General features: G+C 43.3%; 1 protein-coding gene and 1 pseudogene across 3 annotated transcripts in view; both read right to left on the bottom strand.

Annotated features, from left to right (window-relative positions):
- Nucleotides 1-2,544: 2,544 nt before the first annotated feature.
- The window catches only part of LOC6572471 (homeobox protein homothorax), a 121,765-nt gene continuing 98,428 nt past the window's right edge, over nt 2,545-25,881 (bottom strand). For 2 of the 3 annotated variants that reach the window (XM_015166441.3, XM_001998542.4), the window contains exons 10-14: nt 23,799-23,822; nt 12,789-12,937; nt 6,325-6,401; nt 3,523-3,581; nt 2,545-3,359 (exon numbers count right to left, since the gene is read on the bottom strand). In XM_015166441.3, coding sequence (XP_015021927.1) covers nt 3,199-3,359; nt 3,523-3,581; nt 6,325-6,401; nt 12,789-12,937; nt 23,799-23,822 — 470 coding nt within the window. In that variant the 3' untranslated portion in view covers nt 2,545-3,198. The remainder of the gene's footprint in view (nt 3,360-3,522; nt 3,582-6,324; nt 6,402-12,788; nt 12,938-23,798; nt 23,823-25,881) is intronic. The other variant, XM_015166440.3, reaches the window with a different exon arrangement.
- LOC122756899 lies at nt 22,700-23,792 on the bottom strand (annotated as a pseudogene).

Here is a 25,881-nt window from a genome sequence, read left to right as displayed (position 1 = left end):
AGCGGTCACCAAGATACAAAATAATTGAGTTTCTAAATTACCTTCATCTAGATTCACTTTTAACATCGTCTTTTAGCGGTTTCAATTTACAAGCGTTCAATGGAAATACTCTTCGGGTAGCATGCCGACTTCTCCTAGAGATACTACTTTAAAATGTTGGAAAATTAAGAGCAGTTTTCAAGATCATAAAACGAACTACGCAAAAGTTTTTACACTCTCCGAGAGTTTTTTTTTTTCGCATCAACATGTTAACATCTGGATTTTCGCCATTTCCATCGAATTGCCTTTGGTTCCTTTGCTTAAGATGTACATTACTAAATTAATTATGTATGTCTCTGTTTTTTTTTTTTTTTTCATTTTAAAAATTAATAATAATATATCTAGCAATTCATAGTTTATATTCTATATATATATAGACTCGTATACTTCATTCGCTTATTCCATGCTTTGGTTTTTCTTTTTTAGTTCTCTTTTTAAGGCGTTCTGTACAATTTGCGTTTAATCGTTTCTCAAGTCAATAGTGTTGATTATTTAACTAGCGTTAAGTCTAATATATTACTATCAATGCATAAATCGTATAATTTTGTATTTGTTTTGTTTTTTTTTTTTTTTTTTTTTTTTTAGAGAAAACATTTGCATTTTGCTTGATTCTATTCGTTATAGGGCTTGCAAAAAAACATTCGCCTTTAGCAATTTGTAAATAAGTATTCTGTTCGTGCGAAACAATAGCATAATTTATATGTATGTAGTAAATGGTGTATTCTTTGAGAAGATTCGTATACGTTTTGAGTGATTGTTTCGACAGTAGTCAGTAGGTAGTGTCTGCTAATGAAATTAAGAGTTTCCATGCGAAAGAAGCTCTCTCGATCTTAATTAAGTTAAGATAATTAAAGTTAAGTTAAATGATCTCTGCGTTTCATTCATTGAGCTCGAGAACAAAAATATTCCTAGGTACTCACAATTTTTACACTTGTTTCAGTATCATCCAAAATGAAATACAACACTTAAATGTTCAGTTTGTTTCTCTTCCTCATTTACGTATATCCGTTACGATTTTAGATTGTTATATACTCTAAAAACTGTGTAAATTCAATTTAAACGCACTTGTGCTTGAATTCAGTTCAATTTTATAAATTTAAACAATATTTTGCAACTTATTCTGAATAAATTCTATGCCTGTGTGTGTGTGTGTGTGTTTGGGTGTGGGTGTCTGTCTGTATCCGATATAGGGATTCAATTGAGAGCAATTGAAGCTGCTGAAAAGTTGAAACCATATGAAAACGAAATGAAATTGAAATAAAAAGACCAGAAATCGTATTTTTACAATTGTTTTTCATATATGCATTTTACTCTTATTTTCATCATTTAATCATCATTCACGTTTTTATAATTAAATCATTAATTAAGTAAATGTAATAATAATAATAATAGTAACTAAATATAACGCATACAAATTAAAATACATAAATAAAAATACAATTTAAAATTATTTATAATTTATTATTATTTATATCTGTATCTGTATTGTGTATGTGTATATGTATGCTTATATGTGTATGTATGTATGTGTGTGTGTGTGTGGGTGTGTGTATTCATCTTTAGATTTATATATATATATATGTATATGTGATCGATCGATTTATTTATTTTATTATTTATTTTCTTGGAAATAATACTACAAATACACACAAGAAGAACCAAATTATTTAAATCAACTTCAAAATATTTTTTGTTTTTAATTTTACAATTTTTGTTTGCTTTTCCAAATTAAATTCAATTTCTAATGATTTTTTTTTTTAATTTCTGTTTTTTTTTTTCCCTTAAGTTTTGCAACGCGTAAAATTAGAAAACAATTCAATTTATTTAAATTAGAGCGTTTAACCTAGGATATAAGACATAGGCATATACATAAGTAAATAGTTGGTAATTAATGTATGAATTAGGTTTAATTAGTTGCCGTTGCTGTTTACTATATATGTATATATATACACTTGTATGCATACGTAAAAACAATGCTAAACACTAACTAATAAAAAAAAGAACAAAAGCGTTTACTACAACTGACTTGTTATAAGTGTAATTTAAAAAGAAACTAAACTCTAGCAAAGAATTTTCCGTTCTGTTTATTTGTGTGTGTGTGTTTTTATTTTTTCAATTTTCTTTTTTCCTCTGCGATTTTCAGGGCGGCGCATTTACTAAATTCTTGTTAAATAACAACAAATAAACAAACAAAAAATAAAACAAAACTAGCTCGCCAAGCAAATCAAATCGCTTTAGCCTAATTTGTAAATTCTATTTCGTTTTGGATTGCGCCTAAATTCATGCTTTGAAATATATTTTTGCATTTGCCTTTTGTAGCTTTTCGAAAGTAAAAATTTGCATAAATCAAATATAATTAGCAAGCTTTCGTTGCTCCCTCTCTCTCTCTCTCTCTCAATCTCGCTGTGTGTGTGTGTGAGTGTGTGTGTGTGTGTCTGGCTTCTGTTTTGTTTATTTAACTTATATCTAAGCGTTTCATTTTTGTTTATGCATAAATATCTTTCTCTTCTTCATATATATATTTTGTTTGCTTTTATTATTTATTTTGTTGCATGTGTAGTTGTTATGTATGTTTAAGGTATACACAAATAGTTTCTTTCAAAATTGTTGCTGTTGTTGTTGCTGCTGCTGCTGCTGCTGCTGCTACTCCTGCTGCAGCTGCTGCTCTGGATGCTAGTGATACTGTTGTTGCGCCTGCCTTTCGATTAGCTAATATCTTCTGTGTATTGTTTTGTGTTTTCTTTTTTTGTTTATTTTTTTTGTTTTTTGTTTTTTGTTTTTTAGATTTTACTACAGTTTTTACTTCATCTATTACTTGACTGATATTGCCACTCGGTTTTTGTAAGTTACACGGTTCAAGGGTCCTGGCCACTGTCTGTCTCTGTCCTCGCCTCTGCATTCGCTCTGCTTTAGTATTGTTGTAGTTGTAGGTTTAAGCTATGATTTTGGCTTTGTCGCTTTGTCAGCGTGCTTCTCAACATCCGCTTACGGGCACGCTCAGCCATTGCCCTCCACTTCCGCTGTCGCTGCTGCTGCCGCTGCCGCTGCTGCTGCTGCTGCCACTGCCGCCGCCGTCGCCGCTTCTGCTTGGGTTTGGATGTGGGTGTAGGATCCAGCTGAGGCTTCCGCAGTCGCGCCGTGTCCGTTGCCGGCGCTGGATTACAAGTGCTGTCCATAGTATTCGGCGGGCGGGTAGTGCGGATAGCCTTGATGGAAACCCGGATCACCGGGCGGACGATGCATCATGTGCGCCTGGCTGTCCATCATGTATCCCATGGCATCGTGACCATAACCGGAGGGACCTGGATGCGGTGTATAAACTGTTGAGAGTAGCATGAGAAAAAAAGAGAAAAAAATGCGCATAATTAGAAATTGCGTGCGAAATTAGACAAAGGTTCTAATTGATATTTATTTGCTCTGCGCTATTTCATAGTTATGGATATTTTTTTGGTCTTATTTGTAGTGTGGAGATTGGATATTTACCTGCTCGGTTCGATTGATCGATCATTGGCTGCACAATTCTTCGTCGCGCATTGATAAACCTGTGAAAGAGTCGAGCAAAGATTTTTGTTTTAGTTTTTAATTAAGCGCAAGACAGCGACAGGATTTATGAATTATTTATAAACTATTTCAGTGACGGCTGCTGCTGCGGCTGCTGCGGCTGCTGGCGACTGCAGGGATTTGCAGCACCCTGCTTTATGTGCGCAACTTAGCCATAAACTAAACCAAATCTTGGCCAGAGTCACACTTTTTGCTGCGACAGTCGGGCCACATCAATGGCAAGTGGCGGAGTGGGGGAGAGCCTCGAGTCGGCAACGGAGCTGGGGAAATGGAATGGCCGGCTTTACAAAGCCCAATGCCGACTTTGGTTATGATTGTCGTTTAATAAATGCAATAAGAAATAATAAGCAGGCAGTTGCGGCGCTGCCGTCGCTGATCCGCTGCGTGAAGGATCAGCGACGAAAAGGCCAAAGAAATGAAATGATTAAAGCAAAAAGCCGCCATCGCCACAGCCAGCTCAGCGGAGTGACAGTCGGTTACCCACATGGGTTGACACACACGCACACACACACGCACACACACTCGAATAGTAAGTATGAAAAAAAGAAAGAAAAAGAAATACACAGCCTAAAATAATAACAAGCCTCTCAGACATTAGCCAAAAACAACAATGAGCTAACCTCATTGAAAGTTAGCCGAGGTTAATGCTCCGATAGCTTCCGCTGAAATCCTTTACTCATATCACATATATACATATATATCTCTTTACTATATATATAAGGATTGGTTTGTGTTTTTCTTCTCTTTTTTTCAATTTGCAGTTCATTTCAGTTGCTCATTTTGAGGCGGAAATTGTTGCAACGCCCTGAAATCGTTTATCAAAACGACAAAATGGAATTGAGTTCCGTTGCGTTTTTGGAACAGTTCAAGAGACAGCCAGCAGAAGTCAGAGTGAAAGAGAGAGAGAGAGAGAGAGAGAGAGAGGGAGATAGAGAGCAAATGTGAGAGGATGTAAGCTGCAAATCGATTTGGCCGCTGGCTGCTGACTTGATTGGCTGCCTCCTTGGCCATCCGCGCTCTGTGGCGTGTGGCAGGCAGTTGATGCTTTCAGCTTTCAGCTTTTAGCTACCAGGCAGACCCACATTCGCATTCCGTATTCCGCACTCCCGTATGCCAGGTCCCACATTAATGTCCAGCGCAATAACAACAATACAGCTGAGCAGCGCATTTGCAGCGTTATTTATGTACTTACGCCACAATTATAACTTTTTTCCAGCTCTGCAGCTGTAAGTAAGCGTTAATATTTAAAACTTGGCTACAACAGAAAACTTTTTCGATTACCGCCGTAAGCAGCAAACTGAATCTCAAGCCAGACTGTGCCTGTGCCTCTCCAGCATTTCTTTCTTATTATTCCTATTGGGTGTTAATGGACTTTTACTCTCTCCCAAGCAGCCCCTCTCACTCTCTCATGCTCCCCTCTCACTCTCGTCGTGGTCATTTGAATTGCTGCTTACGCAGTTTCTTTCATTCTGTTTGCCCCGCAAATTGCGCAAAATAAATACACATTTAGTCCGGTGCTGTGTGGTGGGTGGCGGGTGGCGGGTGGGTGGCACCACCCGATGCCAGTGGCCATTCCCCATGGATTAGTGCTTTGGCGAAGGTGTCGTCTGCCAGCCCATAAATAACCAAAAGTGTCAACATTTTATTTTGCTATTTTCTGCTAAGGTTGTTGCTCTCTCTCTCTCTCTCTTTCTTTCTCTTTCTTTTCTTCATCTACTACTTCTTTTTTTGTCCTGCTGTCTCCGCTGCCTCCGCTCGTCCGTCTTATCGCTGTTGTCTACGCAGCGTTGCGTGCTTGAGCGAAATGGGCAAGGGATCCCTGCAAGTCCTTGCTAGTCCTTGCCAGTCCTGGCCGTCGTATTTGTTAATTTGCAGTGTGCTTCAGTAAGCGCGAAATTCAATTTAATTGAGCTGAGTGCCAGCGTTAGAGCAGCCACCACTACAGCACGCCACCCAACAGCCCCAACCCGCTCCAGGCGGGCCCCAAATGCGGCTCACACATTTCTCGCTAGATTTTATTATGGCCTGTCCCTGCTTAAAAGCATTCCATGGCCCAGACATGGGGCCAGCAACTGCATAAAAGATTCAGCAACGCTTTTAACTGGCGCTCAAGCTTTTCAGCTCCAACCCACTTGCCACTCGCTCCCCCTCTCTCTCTCACTCACTCTCTCTCTCTCTCTCTCTCGCTCTGCTTTTGCCCGTTCTCAAATCTGACTGCATTTTGTGCATCCATTGGCTTGTCTTGTCTTCTGCATTGGCTGCCAGGTGTCAAGTTCTGCAGCCTGTCGCATAATGTGCAAAATTTGATGAAGTCGCCTGCTCGGCCTGAGAGCCTGCCACATTGGCTAGGATTTGTGCGACTGTCATTGTCCCGTTGCCAGCAACATCGTCGTGCCAGATGCTACATAACTTTCTTTACCACATCTCATGGACCCAGGCATGCTTCAGCTGCTCGAGCTGCTCAAGCTGCTCAAGCTCTTTGCCTTATAAATTGGTTCGGCCTGCTCGCTGTAAGCTGATACCTTGAGCTGTCTGACTCTGGGTTCTAGCTGCCCATAAAGCGTGCAACTAATGGCCTGGCCTGCATGCGAGTCGTGTGGCACAGCCAACACGAATCTGCCTGCAGATCGAGATGCACTCACTCCCAGATCTCTGACTATGCTTGCTATCAATCCATGATCAGCTTATCTATTATCTATTATCCCAAGTTATCTTCGTACTTACCAATTGTTAACTTGCAGTATCGTCAGGCCAGTATCCTGCGCCAACTGTTTTTTTTGGTCCTCGGATGGGTAGGGATGCTGCAAGGAGAGAAACGGAAATCGTAAGCTCAATTAATACATGAACAGCGCTCACAATTCAATTAACAGGGCAAAGCCTAGAAGATTTACAATCTGGCAAGTGGAGCTACGCCGATCAATCATGGCGCGGGCTGCTCCAATGGGCATATAAACAATAATATATGGAGAAATTTAACCTGTCAGCGCACGGCGCTGCTGCACTTGAACCAACTGGGCGGGAAGGGGTAAACTGTGCTTTATTTACTTTGCTTTTGGGTTTGGCTTTGGTTTTGGTGTTGCTCTCGGGGCTGGTTTTGCTTATCTGAATCTGTGGCCAGTGAGTGGCTCGCTTATCAGGCGCTGCCACTCAAAATGTCCTCAATTGTGCTGCAGCTCGTTTTTCGGTAGCGCCAAATAGGCAAACAGAAACTGAAACTGAAACTGAAACTGAAGCAGAACTGCAGTTGCGACTGGGGCTGGCCGAAGCTTCTCATAAATCTTGCAGCCGGCGCGCCGCCACAGTGGCGTCACTGGGCAAATAGAAGCCCGACGCCCCTCCCACCAGCAGCACCTCCGCCTCCTGCGCGCATGGCTCGCTCTGCGGCTAATCTAATCGGCTGGCGCTTATTACAATTTTCTATTTTTGTTTTATTTGCTGTTGTCGTCGCTTGATTTCTAATGTTGACTCAATGCGAGTTTGTGCCGCAGCCAGCCTGAGGCTTCACCTGGTTCACCTGGCGCTGACGGAAATGGCTGTCAATCTTTTGGCTTTGGCTTTGCTTGCGCCTTTTGTTTTGTTTGACGCGATCCTTTGGCGCATGCGTCGCTTGGCCTGGCATTGTTTAACCCCTTTCTGGCAATGCGGCCAACATTTCCGGCAGCTGTGGGCGTTTCAATTTTGGCACTCGTCAGGGCACTGCCTCAATTCTCAACGACTCCTGCTCGTCTGTCTCTTGGTCCGTCTGTCTGTTCGTCTGTTCGTCTGTTCGTCTGTGTATTGTGATTTTGCGGTTGCCGGCAATTGAACTTTTGAGCGATGTGCGGCACGGCGCTCTCGCAGTTGTCTGCAAATGCAATTTGCCTTTACACACAGGAAGCAATTGTTGTGCCACTGCTGCTGAAATTTACCGTTTTCTTAGCCACACACTCACACACAGGGCAGTGCAATATATGGACTGTCACTTGTATACAGATGCAGGTATATATATATAGTTATATACTAAATTACATATATATAGATATATATATAGTTGTTGTATTTTGTGCATTCGGTATTCAATATGCAAGTGCTCAAGTGCCAGGAATTTCGAATGCCATGCGAAATGTGCAACGCAGCACATCCTTGTCTCTTGTCTTGCTATCCACTGTCCGTCGCTCCGTCCGTCTCTGTGTCCGCTTGGCCTGCATGTCCTGCGTAATGTCTGTAATGCAATTTAGTTGCCTTGTTGTCCTTGCACATCCGTGCACACCCATTCTGGCCTGTCGTCTGTCGCTCCGCCCGCCGCCGCCTCCTGCTCCTCCTGCTCCTTTAATGCATTCGCCTTATTGTTTGTGTTTAATAAATTTTGCGTGTTGTCTTGTTGTAGATATTGTGTATGCATCTTAGGGTCTCGCTCTGTCCCGCTCCCTCTCCCCCTCTCCCTCTCTCTCTCTCCCTCACTCTCTGTATTTACGTGTTGGCTGCCCGGCAGCAATATTTGTTTGCTGTCCTGCACAGGCCACGCGCCACGCCCACCACACCCACCGCCGCTCAGCTCTTGACAATAGCCAATACGAAAACTAGTATATGAAATTTGTGTATTGACAAATAAACGTAGATGTCCATGTAAATGCAATGGACATGCCAATGGCAATGTTCCCAGACCCAGACCAACAACTCCACTCACAGTCTGAGGCTGCTCCTGCTGCAACTGCTGCTGCACCTCGTTTCCAGGAGGTTAGAAAATGCTCAAGAAGTCAAAAGGCATAAATTACATGCAGGTAAATTAAAATGGAATTTATAGCATACTTTGTGGCGTTCATCTATTTAGAGAAATGCTTTTACCCAGAGCGGAATGTGCATATGCATATGGCTGGCTGAGGTTGGCATTATTGCACTGCCTGATATATATGTATATAGTAGGCAATGCCTTACTCTCCTCTCTCCCCTCTCTCTTTCTGTCCCTCTCTCTCTCTCAGTCAGCCAGTAGTTCATTATCATCCTGTCTGTGGCTTATCAAAGGCGCATTAATGCCTGTCGCAGCTCGCGCTGCTCTCATATGGCCGCCTACTCCTGCCGCCTACTCCTGCTGCTGCTGCAGCTGCAGCTGCTGAAGGTGGCTCCATCAGCAGCTACGCTGTGGTGCGCCAATTACGCTAATGTAAGTAATTATGCATTTCGTACACCACACATTCCCCCTTCCCACTCTCTCACTCACACACACACACACACACAACTATCGACAGACAGAGAGACAGACGGTGCAGCTAACCAAGCAGGCGAGTGCAAACATGTCAAGTGAAACAAAGTCCATTTGGTTTATTAATTTACCATACGACAAAATAATTAATTACTGTCACGCCTTTAAGTTGCTTTTGCCATGTCGCCGCCTCGCCTCGCTCCCCCCTCAGCCCGTCAGCACTGGCCATGTCTTCTTGGGCTTGCCTCCGCCTCCTGCTGCTGCCGCTGCCGCTGCTTCTGCTGCTGCTGCTTGGCTTCGCCTAGGGGCAGGGGCCACTGTTTTTGCCATTGTCTGCTTGTCGCTTAACTCGCTCCACTTTTTCCACATATTTTCGCTCGTGTTGTGTTTATTTAAACTTGGCAAATGAATTTAAAGCAATCACCACACACAAACACACACACACACATACGTTCATTTAGGTGCCAGCCCTTCAGCTCCCCCTCAAGTGATGTCGACAAGTGCCAGCAAACCTCGGGCATAGGCCTATGTCTCGATTGCGGCCTGTAGCTTTCTCTCTCGCTCCCTCTCTCTGTCCCTCTCTCTTACTCACTCACTCTGCTCTGGCTGGCCACATGATGTCAACATGACTGCAATGCCGTGACACATGGCACAACAAGCCCAAGACGTCGACTCCGGCTCTGGCTCTGGCTCGGTAATGCACACGTACAACCGGCCAGAGACGCCGCCGCCGCCACCACCGCCGCCATTAACAACGCCAAATGCGACGCCATTTGTGAAACAAGCAACAACAGCAACAGCCGCCACTGCAAATTGCTGCGACGTCGGTGAAAATTGCAACGGCGTCGACGTCGGCCTGTGGCAGCCATTATGAAGATTTTTTCCAGTTGCACTGCATGTCTAAACAGAGCCAAATGAGTGTTTCCACTCCAGTGAAAAGCGAGATAGCATGGCAGGCCAAGAGGGAGACAGACAGAGAGAGAGAGAGGGTAGAGGTGGAAGTAGAGCTGGAGCTGAAGATGGAGGTAAAGTTAGAGCTAAAGCTAAAGGTAGAGGTGGAAGTAGAGGTAGAGGTAGAGGTAGAGGTAGAGGTAGAGGTAGAGGTAGAGGTAGAGGTAGAGGTAGAGGTAGAGGTAGAGGTAGAGGTAGAGGTTGAGGTTGAGGTAGAGGTAGAGGTAGAGGTAGAGGTAGAGGTAGAGGTAGAGGTAGAGATATAGTGGAGCTAAAAAGGGGAGCGAGAGGCAGAGCTAAAGGAACTACACTAATCGCAACTTTGTCCTCATACTCAAAGTCGTCGGCGTCATCATGTTGCAGCAACACAAACACAAACGCAGCAAAAGAAACAAAACAAATGTAAATGAAAAATAATTTGCAACAATCGCGAGTCAAAGCACACACACACACACAGAAGAGATGCCCTACGGCCACCGTATGTGTGTGTGTGTGTGTGTGTGTGTGTGTCAAAAGGGTCAAGAAACTGACAAAGGTAGGAGAACTGCGTCGAGCTGCGCTGAGCCTACGAGAGGCCGCGGGCAAGGGTTAAAGTGCCGCACTTGGTGCTTTCCTTTTTTTTTTAACCCCTGCCGACATGGGTTATGCTTGATGCGCCTAAATAGTAGCCGGGCTCGCGGCACACATCGTCAACGTGAGGCGTAGCGCATCTTGAGTTCGTCTTGGCCCGGCTCGCTAAACATGCCACACACCAAGCGCCGTCGCGCCTCCCGGGCTGAAACATGTAACATGAGAGCGCTGACAACAATGCAACGCTTGCAGCGCAACGTTTTGGCCATTTTGCAGCAATTTTTTTCGGGGTTACTTTTGCAGTGGGCCGACAACGGCAACAAACTGAATCGAAGAGCCGAGGCCGGAAGAAACTTGCGCATGGAAAGAGCTGCATGGGAGCTGGGCATATGTGTGCGACTGGCAACGGCAAAGGGGAAATGGAAAGGGGCAGGGGGAAGGGGGAGGGGAAGGGGAAGTGGAACCGTACGGGGCACATGTGGCAGGCAGCGAGTAGGCGGAGCACGCGAAATGCGACTTTTTGCTCGTTGGCTGCAGTGCGCGCCAAATGTAAACAAAATATTCGCGCGCCTGCCATAATTATGGCAACAGCAACAACAACAACAACAACAACAACAACGGCAACAGCAACAACAACGTTTACAAAGCAGCCATGCATTGCATTGCCCTCGTCTGCTTGGCTTTTGTTTTTGGTTGGCCAGCCAGTGCGCTTAACCCAACCCCAGACGGGCTGCAGCTGCAGTGGGAACTCCCTTTGCCCCTAGCTCCCCCCTGCACCGACAGTCAACTGCAGCAATGCACTTCATTAGCACCAACGTCATCGTCGTCGTCGTCGTCTTATTTGGGGTCTGGTTTTTAACGACTTTAGCAACGCCATCGTCGCCATGGCCAGCAGGCGACGCCATACGCCATCCGCATGGCAATGGCTGACGAGCTGGCATCGAGTTTCACTTGGCAGCCGATGTCTGGAAAACTGTTAATTATGCCAATGGAAATCGGAATTGGAAGCAGAGTCAGAGACGGAGTAGGAGTCGGAGTCGGAGTCGGAGTCGGGCGATAAATCAAATTGGCAAACATTGCATTTGCATTATCTAAATGCGACTCGGCATACAAAACAACTTTAAGATCGAACAAAAACAATTTCCCTAATGTGCCCAAACTGTTAATGGCATTAAGCTCTTAGAGCTGGAAGCCGGCAAGCAGAGAGAAAAGGAAAAACAAAAAAAAAATCAGCCAAGGATATATGCAGACATCCGCCAGAGGCTGTGAAAGTCGAGCCGCAATCAGGCGGAGCAGACGACGGAGCAGACGGCGACGCCTTAGCCGAGCAAACATGAGCGATGCGCTGATTTAAACGGCAATCCATCAATGTCAGAGGCGGGTGGCTGTGGGTCGGGTGGGTGGGTTGGTGTCTGTGTGTGGCGCTAGGCTAATGGGGGTGGCGATGCGCCAGGCTAAACCATTTTAAAACTCAAGACTCGCTGCTGGACCAGAGCAGAGATAAACATTCCAGCGTCAAACTTCAACTTTAATTTCCGATTTGTTTGCTTATCGTGGCTTGGTCAGTCGTTAGCTCACACACACACACACACACACACACACACACACACACACACACACACATGTGCACACACTTTTAGAAAATTCCATTTAGATTTTTATCATTTTACATACGCAGCAACCGCAAAGCGAAGGGCGAATGTGGCTAATGGCCAAAACTGTGGCGCAGCAGTTTGAACTTCCTTAACAGTCGCTTGACCGTAGCGCATAAAATCTTATAGTTCTGTTTGTGCCCATTTTCTATTCACTTTTTTCTTGGCCTTTTTCTGCTGTACAACCCTTGCACGCAGCGTCCTCCTCCTCCTGCTCCTGCTACTGCTCCTGCTACTGCTTAACATAAAGTGGCGCATAACAAATCTGTTTATTTGTATTACACATCCGGCTGACCGGACTTTCCGCTCTGAGCTTTGATTTGGTCAGCTCTCCGTTTCAATAGTTGGCCGGCTGCTGGCCATTTGGTTTTAGTGCCGCATTTTGGGACAGTCCGCATGCCATTTATCTGAACGCTTTGATGGCTCAAATGGAAATCTAATTGGACGCATTGAGCAGGCCATAAGCCAAGGCCCAACTGGCAACCTGGCCCAAATGCCCATTCGGCTGCTGGCCCTTCTATTGCCTAGTCCACTCTCCAGACACTGAGATAAGCAGCCGAATGACTTTATAAACTCCGGCGTAGTCAACTGAGTACGCCGGAGTGGATCATCAATTTCTACTTATCATCGGGCTGGAGGGGGGCACTTTGCATTGCCACGCCCACCGTAACTAAAACAGCTATTGGGCCAACTAATCTTATCGCCGTGGCCAAAACTCAAATATGGCTCCACTAAGCCCTTATCAGCCGAATGTAGCTGCAGATTGCGATAAGATGTGGGCAGAGCAGCAGCTCTGATTGGTGTTTCGCAGGTGTATCGCTGCTGATTGGACTTACCGTTAAGTGCTGAAACAGCCACGCTCTCAATATGTTTGTCGCCACTTTTGGGAAAATGCCACGCTTCTTTTGGTTCTTTTTGCCGCTCGCATCGTCGTCCTCCTCGCCGGTGCCCTCGCCGCTGCCTATGCTTGCGTTGCTGGCGTCACCTGTGTGTGTGGATGAGAGAAGAGAAGAAGAGATGCAGGAGTTACGTTTAGTCAGCTTCTAAATGAGCAACAACAACAACAACAACAACAACAACAAGAGGCACAGCACAACAATGTCAATATTGTCAGAGCACTAGCTCAGCAATTCTGTTTGCTTGCAGTTGTTGTTCACAATGTTTGTCAAGTGAGCATAAAATAACATTACTTGTCTCTGGCCAGGCCAAGAGCAGCCCGTCCAGCCAGCCAGCCGTACAGCCTCCTGCTGCTTAAACATAATGATAATCATATGGATGACATTGTTTGTGGCTGCCGTTTAAGACAAGTCAAATCAGTGCTGGGCCAGCCCCCTCCCCTTCGCCTCCCTTTGCTGCCTTTGCTCGTTGTGGTTTATAAACAAAATTAATATTTGTCATACGCAGTCTTTGGCTTTGGCTTTGGCTTTGGCCTCAGCCTCGGCTTCGGCTTCGGCTTTGCCTTTTGGTAATGTTCATGCATAATTTTCGGTTAATTTAAATTTTCTGGGGCTTTTATCTTTTGTTTGCATGGGAACAATCCAACATCCCCCCACACTAGAGGCGCTTCCGCTATGGCATTTGTTTTCCCTGTTTTCGGCATCATCATCATCATCATGAACTTCATCATCGTCATCATCATCATCATAACCGGCAGCCACATCATATGAATTTGTATATTTTTGTTTAATATTAAGTATGTTATTTGTGTGTTTACTTTAAGTTTTAGTTACACTTAAGTAACTCAAATGCCTTCTTCTTCTTCTGCTTCTGCTTCTTCTTGTTCTACTGCCGCCGCTGCTGCCTCAAACAGGAAGCCCCAAATGGCTGCGCACATGCAAACAAAATAAACCAGGTCCCCAGTTCCCTACGAACTATGCCTGCTCCAATATTGCATAATTTCACGCCCCCTCCCACTCAGCTACTCTTCCCCCCCACACTCTTCCTCGCCCCACCCACCCGAGTGTGCCAAAACAAATATTTCCCAACACCAAACATGGTGCGTCTATGAATGTCTAACTTGGAGGCGAGCTTCTATGACAGCGAGTTCCTTTCCCTGCGGTTGCTTCATAAATTTTCCATGCTTTATCTTTCGCACAACACCTTTGCTGGCCACAGCCCACCCCCACCCCCTTCTCCATCCACGGCCGCCTCCTCTCACCTGTAGCTGCTTGGACCGCTGGCTTTTCATTAATTTTTCAGTTAACTCATTCATTAATTTTCAACAGCCCAGCAACACTCTCAACAATTTTCACAGTAGCACATGCCCAAAACACACACACACACACACACACACACACCCATACACATTCTCATGGTGGCAGACTTCACGCCATTTTGCGTAAACCGGAAGTTCGTTTTGATTAATTTAGTCGCCGATGGAGACGTTTGTTGAGTGCTCGACTGCATGGCCAGCCGTGTGGTTGATTTTCTAAACACGACCATAAAACAAAAGCAGCAAAAAACAAACTCAAACTGAATGCCGAATGCTCTACACATAAGTCTTGTATATCTAATGGAAAAACAAACAAGATTCGTAGCGCTAGGCAAATGATATCGGCCTCGGATTTCGAGTTCACTTTGAAGAGTCGAACTTTTGTTTAAACTCCTCAAGGAAGTGAGCATAAGAAACTCTCACAAGTGTATGCAGCAAAGGTTATAAAATTAATTTACCAGAAACAAACAAACAAACAACCAAACAACAAAAAGTCGGAAACAAAAGAATACCCCAAAAGGCACACTTGTTGGCCATTTGGATGGGGCCGCGCCTTTCCACTAAGCTGCGTGGAGCGCTCTGCATAATTTAGCAATTATGGAAATGCGTGATTGCGATGGTATTTCGCTCTGGCCAGTCAAGGAAGCTGACGCTGACGCTGACGTCGACGTCGACGCTGACTCCGACTCCGACTCTGACTCTGATGCGAACAGTCAGCGAAGCTGGAATTGGAGCCCATTATGGATGCAGTTGCTCTTGCGCTTGTGCTTATCGGGCGAGCTGCACTTTAGGCAGGGCGCATTGAGCAACTAGCTGCTGGCACTTAACAACTTCATTAAAAGTTGTTTATGATCCTCGAAATTGATTATTCCACTCATACGTAAAGCGTCCCCAGACGCAGCAGCAGACGAAGACGAAGACGATGAGGCAGAGGCGGAGGCAGAGGCAGAGGCAGAGGCAGAGGCGGCATCGTTCGCGAAGCACTCAAATCGCGCCGGGCGCGCGCTTAAGAAAACATGAAATTGATTAATGCATTTGGCTGCAACATTGAGGCACATCCACTGCGCAGCAGAGGTGGGGAGGAGCCGGTGCTGCTGCTGCGGCTGCTGCTGTTGCTGGCGGAATGCTGGTGCCGTCGGTATCTGCTGCTGATATGTAAATTCCTTCAAGTGGATTGCACTTTGCGCCAAAGACTCTCGACTCTCGACTCTTGCCTCTCGCCTCTCGCCCCTCCACTCTCCACTCTCCTCTCACCACTCTTCACTCTCCACACTCGAATCGAAGTCATTTCTTTGGCTGTGTGCTCCAATTTTACATTCGATTCGTGGCAGGGATCTGGCAAACCAAAACACACAATTAATCTTTGCCCAGCGACGCGGCTGCTTATTATTGTTATAATAACGATGTGCAAAAGCACTTGTGGCACTTGAGCGGCGGCACACTCGTGTAACAGAGATTGGGCCAGCTCGGACTGGAACTGGGAATGGGAATGGGACTGCGACTGCGACTGGGACTGGCTCGGCCAAAGTGCTTTTTGTTGTAGCACTTGCTATGCGGGACGATAAAGCGCCGCGTATTTTCCTCATTTCTTTCGTTTTTTAATTGAATTGTTAAGCGCAGCGCAAAACTTAATTAATTTTCACTATAACTTTGGCGACTTTATGGAAGCAGCCCTTAGAGCCCAGGCCCAGGCCCAGTCCCTGCCCCTACCCCTACCCCTACCCCTACCCCTGCACCCTCTTCTCTGACATTCCCTAAATAAGTTTGCGTTGGGCAAATAAATTCGATGCCGTCGCAATTTTCGTTACCATTGCCATTGCCCACTGCCACCGAGAGGGGGCATCGGTGGGGTTGGGGGTGGGAGTGTGGGTATTGGGGGTGAGCTAACAAGCATTTTTATTTATTATTGGCTTAAAGCGCCGGCGACGCCAGGACGAAGCACAAAGGATGCAGGAGCCACTGCGTCTTTGCCGCAGACACACTGACAGGCAGACAGACAGACAGACAGACGTATGTTGTTATTATTGCAAGGCAAAGCTCCTACAGCCCCTCCCCATCCCTCGCCGCCTGCTCGGGCAAAAAGAAAATGTTTAGCTACAGCTGCCATTGGTTGGCTGACTGGATGGCTGGTTAGTTCGCTTGCCCTGCTTGCCACATTTCTTTTTCTCTACTCTTCTCAGCTCTCTTTATTTTCTTTTTTTTTTTTTACAATTGCGCAAAATTCCAATTTGCAGTAAATTTTGCGATTTTTCCTTTATACGGACATACAAAACATTTTTAGTTTCCTGCTGGCTTTTCTTACCCACCCACAGAAGGAGGGGGGGAGAGGAAGAGCGGCAAGGCAAGCCACAGCCCACTAGTAAACCACCCACGCTCAGATGTCGCTCCTAAACCATCAGCGTAGTCGGAGCTAGAGACGCTGCTGCAGCCACGCCCACTCGCCCAGCCGCCCAGCCGCCTGACAGCGCTGCATGTTGACTACTTATAAATGTTGTAAATGCTTTTAATGGTAGCACGCTTGACCATCTGTTAAAAGCCTGCACTTGATTCGATTTGCCTGACACCATCAACTAAAAACACTTTAAATAACTCCAAACAAACTGAACTGAGACTATCCTATAGAGTGACTTCTGCTTGGGTAAATCGTTTCTATTTCAGACGAAAGCTGAATATAACTTGTTGTTAACATGAGCATTACATAGCTAAAGCTGTTATTATTGCTAAAAATAACATAGTGAAAGAAAGCACAATAATCACCTCAAATCTCCTTCCTCCTTTATAAAATACAACTCGCAGAACTGTTAATCTCTAAAGCTAGCCAAGGCTTTTAACAAACACTCTCCCAGGCACTCAAGACTCTTTATCAAGCGCTCTGAATGCACTCAACTATCTATATAATGCAATCATTGCTATCTAAATTCTCAGAGTAATGCATACATAATATATTCATAAAACTATTTTATAGAAGCTTTTTACTCCTAAATGAACGTAAAAACAAATTAGCGAGAGAAATAATTTGTTTTTTTGTAAAACTAGATTAAATAGTGGAAAACAATTGAAATATATATACCTATAAATTTATAAAATAAAAAAAATAAAAATATAAAAAAAATTGTTGTATTGCAAATTCAAATTTTATAAGAACTGAATTTATATTAGAAAAAAAAAAAAAGAATTGTTTGCGCAAACTTAAGGATTTTTTTTTTAGAATAACAGGCCTATTATTGAATATAGAAGTAAAATTCATAATAAATTAGAAGCATAAAATAAAAATTGGTTTATAATATTTTTATAAATTCATATAGTAAATGTAATTTAAAATATTTAATAAATTAAAAAAAGAAATAAATAAAAAACAAAAATAAATAAATCAAAAGTTGTAAACAAAATTGTTTAATAATACTAATTCCTAATATTAGCAAAAAAAAAAAAAAAAAAAAAAAAAAAAAACTCAGACGATCTATTATATTTCATAAATTCTCCTAAGAAACCAAATTTGAATGACATTAATTCCACACAATAATAATGCTTCTATTAATGAAAATAGTAATCAAACAAAGGGGAGGAAAAATGTATCCATTTACAACACAAACAATTACAGACTAAAAGTTTTCTTTTACAGCACAAAACTGTCGATTGGCAGTTTAATTTGACAGTTGAGAAAACTTTTGGGTTTTTGGAAAAACAAGCAAATATGGCATTTTATGGGTAAGGCCAGCAACAGCAACAGCCACAGAATTGATTGGAATAATAAATAGAAATAATATGTTATAAATGCATTTATCGATTGCCATAACAGAAATGCACTTTTCCATGCTGTTTGCGTGGCCAGCAGGAAAACAAACAAATTGCTTTTCAAATAGACAACGGAACGGAAAAGAACAAGCATTGTTTTTCTCAATTCAGGCCAAAAACGCGTAGCACTTGACTTGTAGCTGGACGGGGACGGGGTGGGGGTGGTGGTGGTGGTGTATGCATGGCTGGCAGCAGAAGCAGGAGGAGCAGGAGAAGCGAACCGTAGCCGTGGCAAGTTGCAGCCAACAAGCAAGCAGTTTTCAATTAGTTTTTAAATAAACTTTTTTCTAGACGCTTCACACACACACAAAATGAAAACCAAACGCCCAACTTTCCATTTTCATATGATGTGTAGGTGTGTGTGTGTGAGTGTGTGAGTTTTCATTTAAACAATTTTTGCGCCTTCGACTTGGGGCTTTTGTTTATACAAAATCATGCCAATCGTCTGTCAATCATTTTCCAATGGCTGCCCAGCCCCTCCTGAGTGCCGCCAACCACCGTACGGTGAACACTAAACATGGCGGAAGTCTGCTTAAGCTCATAGCTAGGCACGAGAAACAACAGAAGCAGAAGTAGAAGCAGAAGATGATGAAGAAAACTTGGAGCGTCTCGATGGGGTTGGCCAACTAATTGAGTTTCGCTTTTAATAATAATAAACACCAGCTAGCAGCAGCAGCAGCAGCAACAGCAGCAGCAACAGCAGCAGCAGCAGCAGCAGAAGCGGCAGCAACAGCAGCGGCAGCTACTCGTGGCAGCAATGGCAACAAGCAATTGACTTGCGGCTTTCTCGAGAGCCGTTGAGCCTTGAGCAACTTGAGGCATTTAGCTAATTGAATTCAAAACATGTCAAGAGAAATCAGCAACGCCCTGGGTGGCATCCTGTGACTCGAGTTCCAGCAGCAGCAACAACAACAACAACAACAACGACAGCAACTGAGCCACTGAATGTTTTGTCACACGGCTAGATGAGCCGCTGCTGCAGTCGGCTCAAAGAAATGCAAACACTTCAGCGCTGCTCGAGCTTGGCCCACTTGAGGCAGCGCGGCGAGCCACCGAGCGCTGCTCAGCTCACGCATGACAAAAGCTTCTTCCTCTTTGTCATAGTCATTGTTGTTGCTGTTGTTGTTGTTGCTGCCTCTCAAGTGGGTGGCTAAACAACAAACACTTGTGTCGACCAGCCAAGTGAGACCTCCAAGGTGTTGCTGCTGCTGCTGCTGCTGCTGCTGCTGTTGTTCCGATCTCACTCTCATTAGCCAAGACACACACACACACACACGCGCACACACACTTACATACAGACTGAATTTATAATGATTTATACGCCTGCGCCGCTTTAAGCCAAGCGCATTTATTGCTTATGAAAAGTTTATTGAATATGCCGTGAGTGATAAACATCGGCAATTAATTTGCCCGCTCGCTCGATCGCTTGAGGATTTGTCGCACATCTCGCCGGCTCGGACAATTATGAGTCGCCATTACTTTTATGCGATCAGGCAAATTAATAAAGCTTAAAGTGTTTGCCGAATGACTTAATTAAATGTTGAAAAATCGCACGAGGCGCCGTCACATAATTGATGGGCCAAGTTTTTCCTTATAGGCAAGTGAATTGAATTGCAATGCATTTGTAATTATTGCCATTATTATCTACTCCCACTTGGTGGCTGGAGTGGCATCAGCCCAACACATCTGCCATTTTCCTCCATTATTTTTCATAAGCAATTTAACGGCCGGCACTTAAGTGTGCCCAATTTCCCAAACGATTTTCATGTGCGAAAAACGGCAAATTATGCGAGGCTTCACAATGATGATGGATCACCAATCGGGCAACGCCATAAAACGGCAACAAGTCAATAAGAACAACGGCCCCGCCAAAGGTTTAGCCAGAGCTCTGGGCATATGGCCGACACACACACACACACACACACACACGTACTCACACCTCAATAGCAATATTTGTGGCCATTTTTTGTTGCGCTTCCCAAGCCCAACGAGGAGGCTGCCACAACAACAACAACAAAATACTGAAATAAAAAAAAGTTAAGAAAAAGAACGAAACGTTTTGAGGTATTAACACAAAAGCGGCTTTGGCTTTGGCTTTAGCTTTGGCTTTTGGCTTGACCAGTTTGCCAATGCCTGCATATGCTATAGACATGAGTGTACACACACACACACACACACATATGTATCTTTTTTTATGGCGGATTTGTGTGATCCGCTGCAATATTTTTGAGCCTTGGCTACGTCAGTTGTTGCATTGTTTTGCCGGCACAAAATATAATAATAAAAATAATAATAATAATAATAATAATAATAATGCTTGTTGCTGCTGCCGGTGCTGCTGCTGCTGCTGCGGGATGCTGCAACATGTTCATGCCTCATTATTTTTATACGGATTTTTGCGGTCCGCTGAGATTGGTCGCCTCGCCTTGGCCTCTTGCCATCGCTGCTTCTCAGGCAGCAGCTTGTAAACTTTTTTGCGTCTCTAAAAAAATACAAAAAAAAAAAAAAAAAAAAAAACAGCCAGAAAAAAAGCTGACTGCAACAAAAAAACACAACAAAAAAGTCGCCCAAAAGTGCTCAAAAGTTTATTAAAATTCCGAGCGTAAATGGCAACGCCAATGAAAGGCTAAACAACAACAACAACAAAAACAAGAAGAGAATAAGAGAATAAGCAAAGCCAACACATGTTTTCACGCCTACCCAAAAAAAAAAAAAAAAAAAAAACAGTCAAAAAGCTGTCAGAGCAACCGCCTTATATGCAGATTAGCCATATGACTCTCTCTCTCTCTCTATCTGCCTGTCTCGCTCGCTGCTATTACATATGCAAAATCAAATTATTCAAATTCAATTATTGTCAATTTTATTTATTATTAATGCGCATAATTGTCAAATTTGCCAAATTTATGAACGCAGTTAAAGAATCGTATATAAATATATAGATATATATGTATATATATTTGTGACTTGACTTGTTCGTTACACACATACACACACACACACGCATACATATGTATATAGAGTGCAGTCCTGAAGTTTTATGCAAATCCGAAACCGAACGTCGCGTTTTTGCGCTCAATCCGCACGAATTTATGAGACATGTTGAAATGCATCTCACCTTGATTGTGGAGCCGGAGCTGGAGCCGGTCTGTGGAGCCACCAAAGACGTGCAGCTTACTTACATATATATAAGTATATGTATATGTGTGTGTGTACATGATGATGATATGCGTCTCGCTGGCTTCAAGATTAATGGCAACGCATTTAATTTGTTTTTGGGTGTTCTCTCTGCTCAGCTCTGCTCTGCTCTGCTCTCGTGTGGCACTCAACTGCTAGACTCAAGTCGCAACTTTAACTAACATACAGACTGACAGAAGTTTGCATGCATATTTTATTCGCTACAGCTCGTGTTTAGTTTAATTCACTTCCCATTGGAAGCGAACTTGCCTGAGATATAGATTCTAGCTATTCTGCTCCAGCTACTGCTGCTTCAGCTACTCGCAGCTATTATATATTATTATAATTTGGAAAACAATCTCTATCAACATAATATTATGCAATCCATAAGTGTGTAATTTCGTTTAGCACTTAGTAAAAAAGAACATACAAAAACTAAATGTCTGGCGTTGAATTTTGACATCCAAATTGCGGCAAACAAAAGTCGAGGCGGAGCCACAAGGCACGGAACGGAGCAGACATTGCAGCTGTAGTTGCTGTTGTTGTTGTGTCTGTTTATTTTTTTTTAATAACATGCTGAAAATGCTTTTTTAACAGCATGAAAATTATAACGCATCAGTCACGACATGACAAAAAAAAAAAATAATAATAATAATAAATATAAAAAAATTGAAAGAAGAAACAACCGGAATATGTTTCCCCTCTCACTTTTGGGCTGGGAAAATCTTGCGACAGACATTTGCAAAAGGCTTTCTTTCAGTAACTGGAAAAACTTTTGTACAACAACGAAAATTGAAAACTTGATAGAATGAAATAAGAGAGAAACAGAAAGAGAAACTGAAACCGAGACAGAAGCCAAAGCAAAACAAAGCCAAATAGAAACTGAAATATAAATCATTAAAAATATCTGATATTTTTTGGGGCTTTATAATATGCAAATTACAGTTAATAACATGCTCCAGTCGCTGCATAAATTAACAAACTATTCTCTGTTATTTTTTCTAGTTTCTTCTTTTTTTTTTTTTTTAGATAATAGACCAAATCAATGAGCTGCCTTGTTAGAGGAGTCGAGCACTCGGCGGCTGCTCAGCAACTGTCTAATAATAATGAAATATTTCCTAGACGCTTCCAGCTCTCTTAGCCAGCCACAAAGGCTTTGTAAGACATGGTTGTCAATGTGTTGCCCAAATGTTGTTGTGTTGTTGTTGTTGTTTGGGTTGTGTTGTTATTTATGTTGCTCGATGCGGCCATACTAATTTCAAATTTAAATCTTTGCGCTGTGACCTTTCATGCCTACCAACCATATCGAGATTGTATGTATGTATGTATGTATGTAGATGTACGCACAAACACACAGACATAAATAAATACATATACATATATGTATAGATATTTATATTTATATATATTTCTCTTAATTTCGAAAGCGTATTAAATTACACTCACACACACACACACACACAGGCACTCACACACACACGCAGAGAAAAAGAGCCGATGCACGCTCCTCAACAACCCCGCCCCCTCGCCAACGGCATCGCCCCCGCCCCCACACCCGCCACCGCTTCAGCCTAAGAGTTGAAACAAGAATTTCAAGTATGTTTAACCCAAAACACAACACAACACAAAACTGAGAACCGAATCGATTCTGTTATTCTGGGTCTCAGTCCCGCTTCTCGGTCTCTGTCTCGGTCTTCGTCATCGTCTCGGTCTTGGTCTTGGTCTTGGTCTTGGTTCTTGTTCTTGTTCTTTTTGGTCTCCCTGGCCTGCCCAGGGCCGGGGCTTAAAGTATTTCACAGGAAATCTTCGGAAACGAAACCCAAGCAACAATATGTTCTACACATTTCGTATTTCTTTCATTTTTTCACTCCCTCTCGCTCTCACTCATCTTCTTTCGCTCCGTTTGCTGCGCTGTGTGAGAAATCGAAATCCCAAAAACTAAATCCCTATAATGCCTTTAAGGGGGGCACAGAGACTGCCGCACACACGCACGACTACACTCATATGGGTGTGTGTGTGTGTGTGTGTGTGTTTCGGTATTTTATTTTTTGTTTTTCTTCTTTTTTGGTGCCCCTACCCCCACCACTCCCTCTTTGCAGCATGTCGCCCCTGCCAGAGTCAGAGAGTCAGCGTCAGCGTCAGCGTCAGCGTCAGCGTCAGAGCAGAGCCCGAGCGTGCGCACAGTCTATAATAATGATAAGATGGCTCTTAATCAGAAAATTTATATGGGCCCAGCATTTAGTTGTTGTTGCCCCAGCCTTTAGCCTCACTCTGACTCTGCCTCCTGCTCAGTCCCAGTTCCAGTCCCAGTCGCAGTCCCAGTCTGAGTCTGACGCTGACTCTGATGCTGATGATGGGTTATGCCCGTTTATAATTATGGGTCCTGTCAAATGCTAAATGAAGGGCGCATCAAAAGGCAGCCAGCAAGTCACAAGCCATACAATTTTCAGTTTTCAGTTTTCAGTTTTCAGTTTTCAGTTTAGAGAGCGTTACGCTATGTTGCAGATTGCTCGGCGGCTGCTTGGCCAGTCGGAGTTTGGTTGGCTGGCTGCAGATCGCACTCGTGGCCATTTTGCAGCTGGGCGTGAGTCTGTTCTCATTGGCCGAGCGACGCGGGCTAGCTATGTATGTATGCATATAAATATGAATCAAGGAGAAAGCTTACCGCTTGCACTCGTTCCGAAATTGTCTGCAATGAAAACAACAGATGAAAGTTGAGAGTTTAGTAAAGGAATATTATGATATAAATATATATATAGAGAGAAAAAGAGAGAGAGAGTGTGGGGTGGGGAGAGTGTAACGCCCATCTTTCACTCTAATTTAATTAACGCCAGCAGCTACAAATGCTGCAACCCGATCTCGCCAAACGAACAAACAAACAGATGAATTATCTTCCTCAACAAGTTCAATTCGCTGCCTGACGAAAATTTCTCAGACCTCAAAGCTCGCAGCACAATAAATCTTTTCATATATATATATATATGTATTTCTTTATTTTTTTTTCTGTGTGTGACCCAGGCTCGAATCACAGTTCGCCTGCCGGCTAACCAAAAAAAAAAAAAAAAAAGACAAAAAACGGTGTAGAAAACAAAAATGTTTAAAATTTTCGTGCAGACTTTGACCGCAGCTTGTTGTTGTTGCTGCTGTTGTTGTTGTTGCCATAAAAATATGATATATATTCACACACTCTCGCACACGCATTGTGCAGCAGAGGCAGCACGGCAATCAATCAAAAAAGAAAAAAAAACTATGGAACCTACGGCATCAGCCCGAAGTGTGAACCAAAAATATTTGGAGCAAATCAAATGCAGCAAATCGGAATACGCAAAAAAAAAAAAAAAGAAGAAGAAGAGATATACGTATAAAGGCTGAACATTTAATATATATAAATTGTGGATGTATAAATTAAATTTTATATTTTTTTTTTATTCTTCATTCAACTTTTGATTTCTGCTGCTGCTGCTGCTGCGGCGTTCTCACACGCAAATCAAATCTAGTTGCCCTTTGTTGATTATATTTGCTCGTTTTTATGGCTCTGCATAAAGTTTGATTTTCTTTGGCTCTTAATCACCCCGAGCCTGGGGCATTATGCAAATTGAAGGCGAAGCTTAGCTAAAGCCAAACTCGAGCTGCCAAGACTCGGGTTATTCTCTTGGTTTTATTTTTTTATTGTATTTTTTTTTTTTTTTTTTTTTTTTTTTTGGCAGTTGAAGCTGGCCCAAGCAAGAGGGCATATAAAATAAATGTATAAATATGATAGAAATATATATAAATATATGTATCTTTATATACATACATATATCAGTATGTTTATCTATCTATAATATATGTATAAAATAAATATATTAATATCATATAAATATATGTGTCTCATTATATATCTGTATATTTCATATTTATCTCTGTATCTATCTATCTATATCTATATATCTCTCCTTCTCTCTACATATATCTCTGCCTTCATCTCGGCCGTTTTGATTGAAGCTGCGCCACCTTTCAGTCTTGCTGCTTTGGCAGTCATTTAGCCCGCTTGTAATAACATGGCTAAGAGTATTTTGTGAACTGCGCATTGGACTTTTGTTACAGCTGCGCCAGGCATTCAGGCAGCTCCTCGAAAGATCGTCTCCCGACTCCAGCTCCATCACCATCTCCATCTTCATCTCTGTCTGCCACTGCCTCTGCCCCTGCGCGTTCGTTGTCATTTAAGTCATCGAACACGCATTGCTACATTGTACACATGTAGAATGTTTTGTGGTGTCGGTGCTTGACGGTGTCGGTGTCGATGTCAGTGTCCTGCGGCCAGCGGCCATTGCAGTTGGCTTTAACAATCCATTGGCATTGCCAATGGCCCTGTCCCTGGCCCGCAGTTCATAAATAATCGTCTTAAGTTGATGCGCTCGCTGACTGTCGGCGGTCGCTGGGTGGTTCGTGGTTCTCACCAAGGCCTCGAAGGCATTGCGACAGATTAAGCCCGGCCAATGGCCATACACACACACACACAAAAGTATCTTTCAGATGGTTTTTGCTGTTGCTGTTGTTGTTGTTGCAGCCGCAGCAAAACGCATTAAAGAAAGCCAACGCAAGCCGTTCAAATATTCCAAAAACGTTTCAATGAATGTCGCCGACGCAGTGCCTCAATTTTTGTCACTCTTCAACGTCCTCTCTTTCACTCTCTCTCTCTCTCTCTCCATCTCTCTCTCTCTCACTCACGCGCAGAACAGGTCGTGTCTGATCCCATTTTAATATTC

The sequence above is a fragment of the Drosophila mojavensis genome, unplaced genomic scaffold, assembly GCF_018153725.1.
Source record: "Drosophila mojavensis isolate 15081-1352.22 unplaced genomic scaffold, ASM1815372v1 contig_19, whole genome shotgun sequence".
Lineage (NCBI taxonomy): Eukaryota > Metazoa > Arthropoda > Insecta > Diptera > Drosophilidae > Drosophila > Drosophila mojavensis.
The sequence above is the reverse complement of the archived record's forward strand: the minus strand, read 5'-3'. Positions and strand labels throughout refer to the sequence as shown.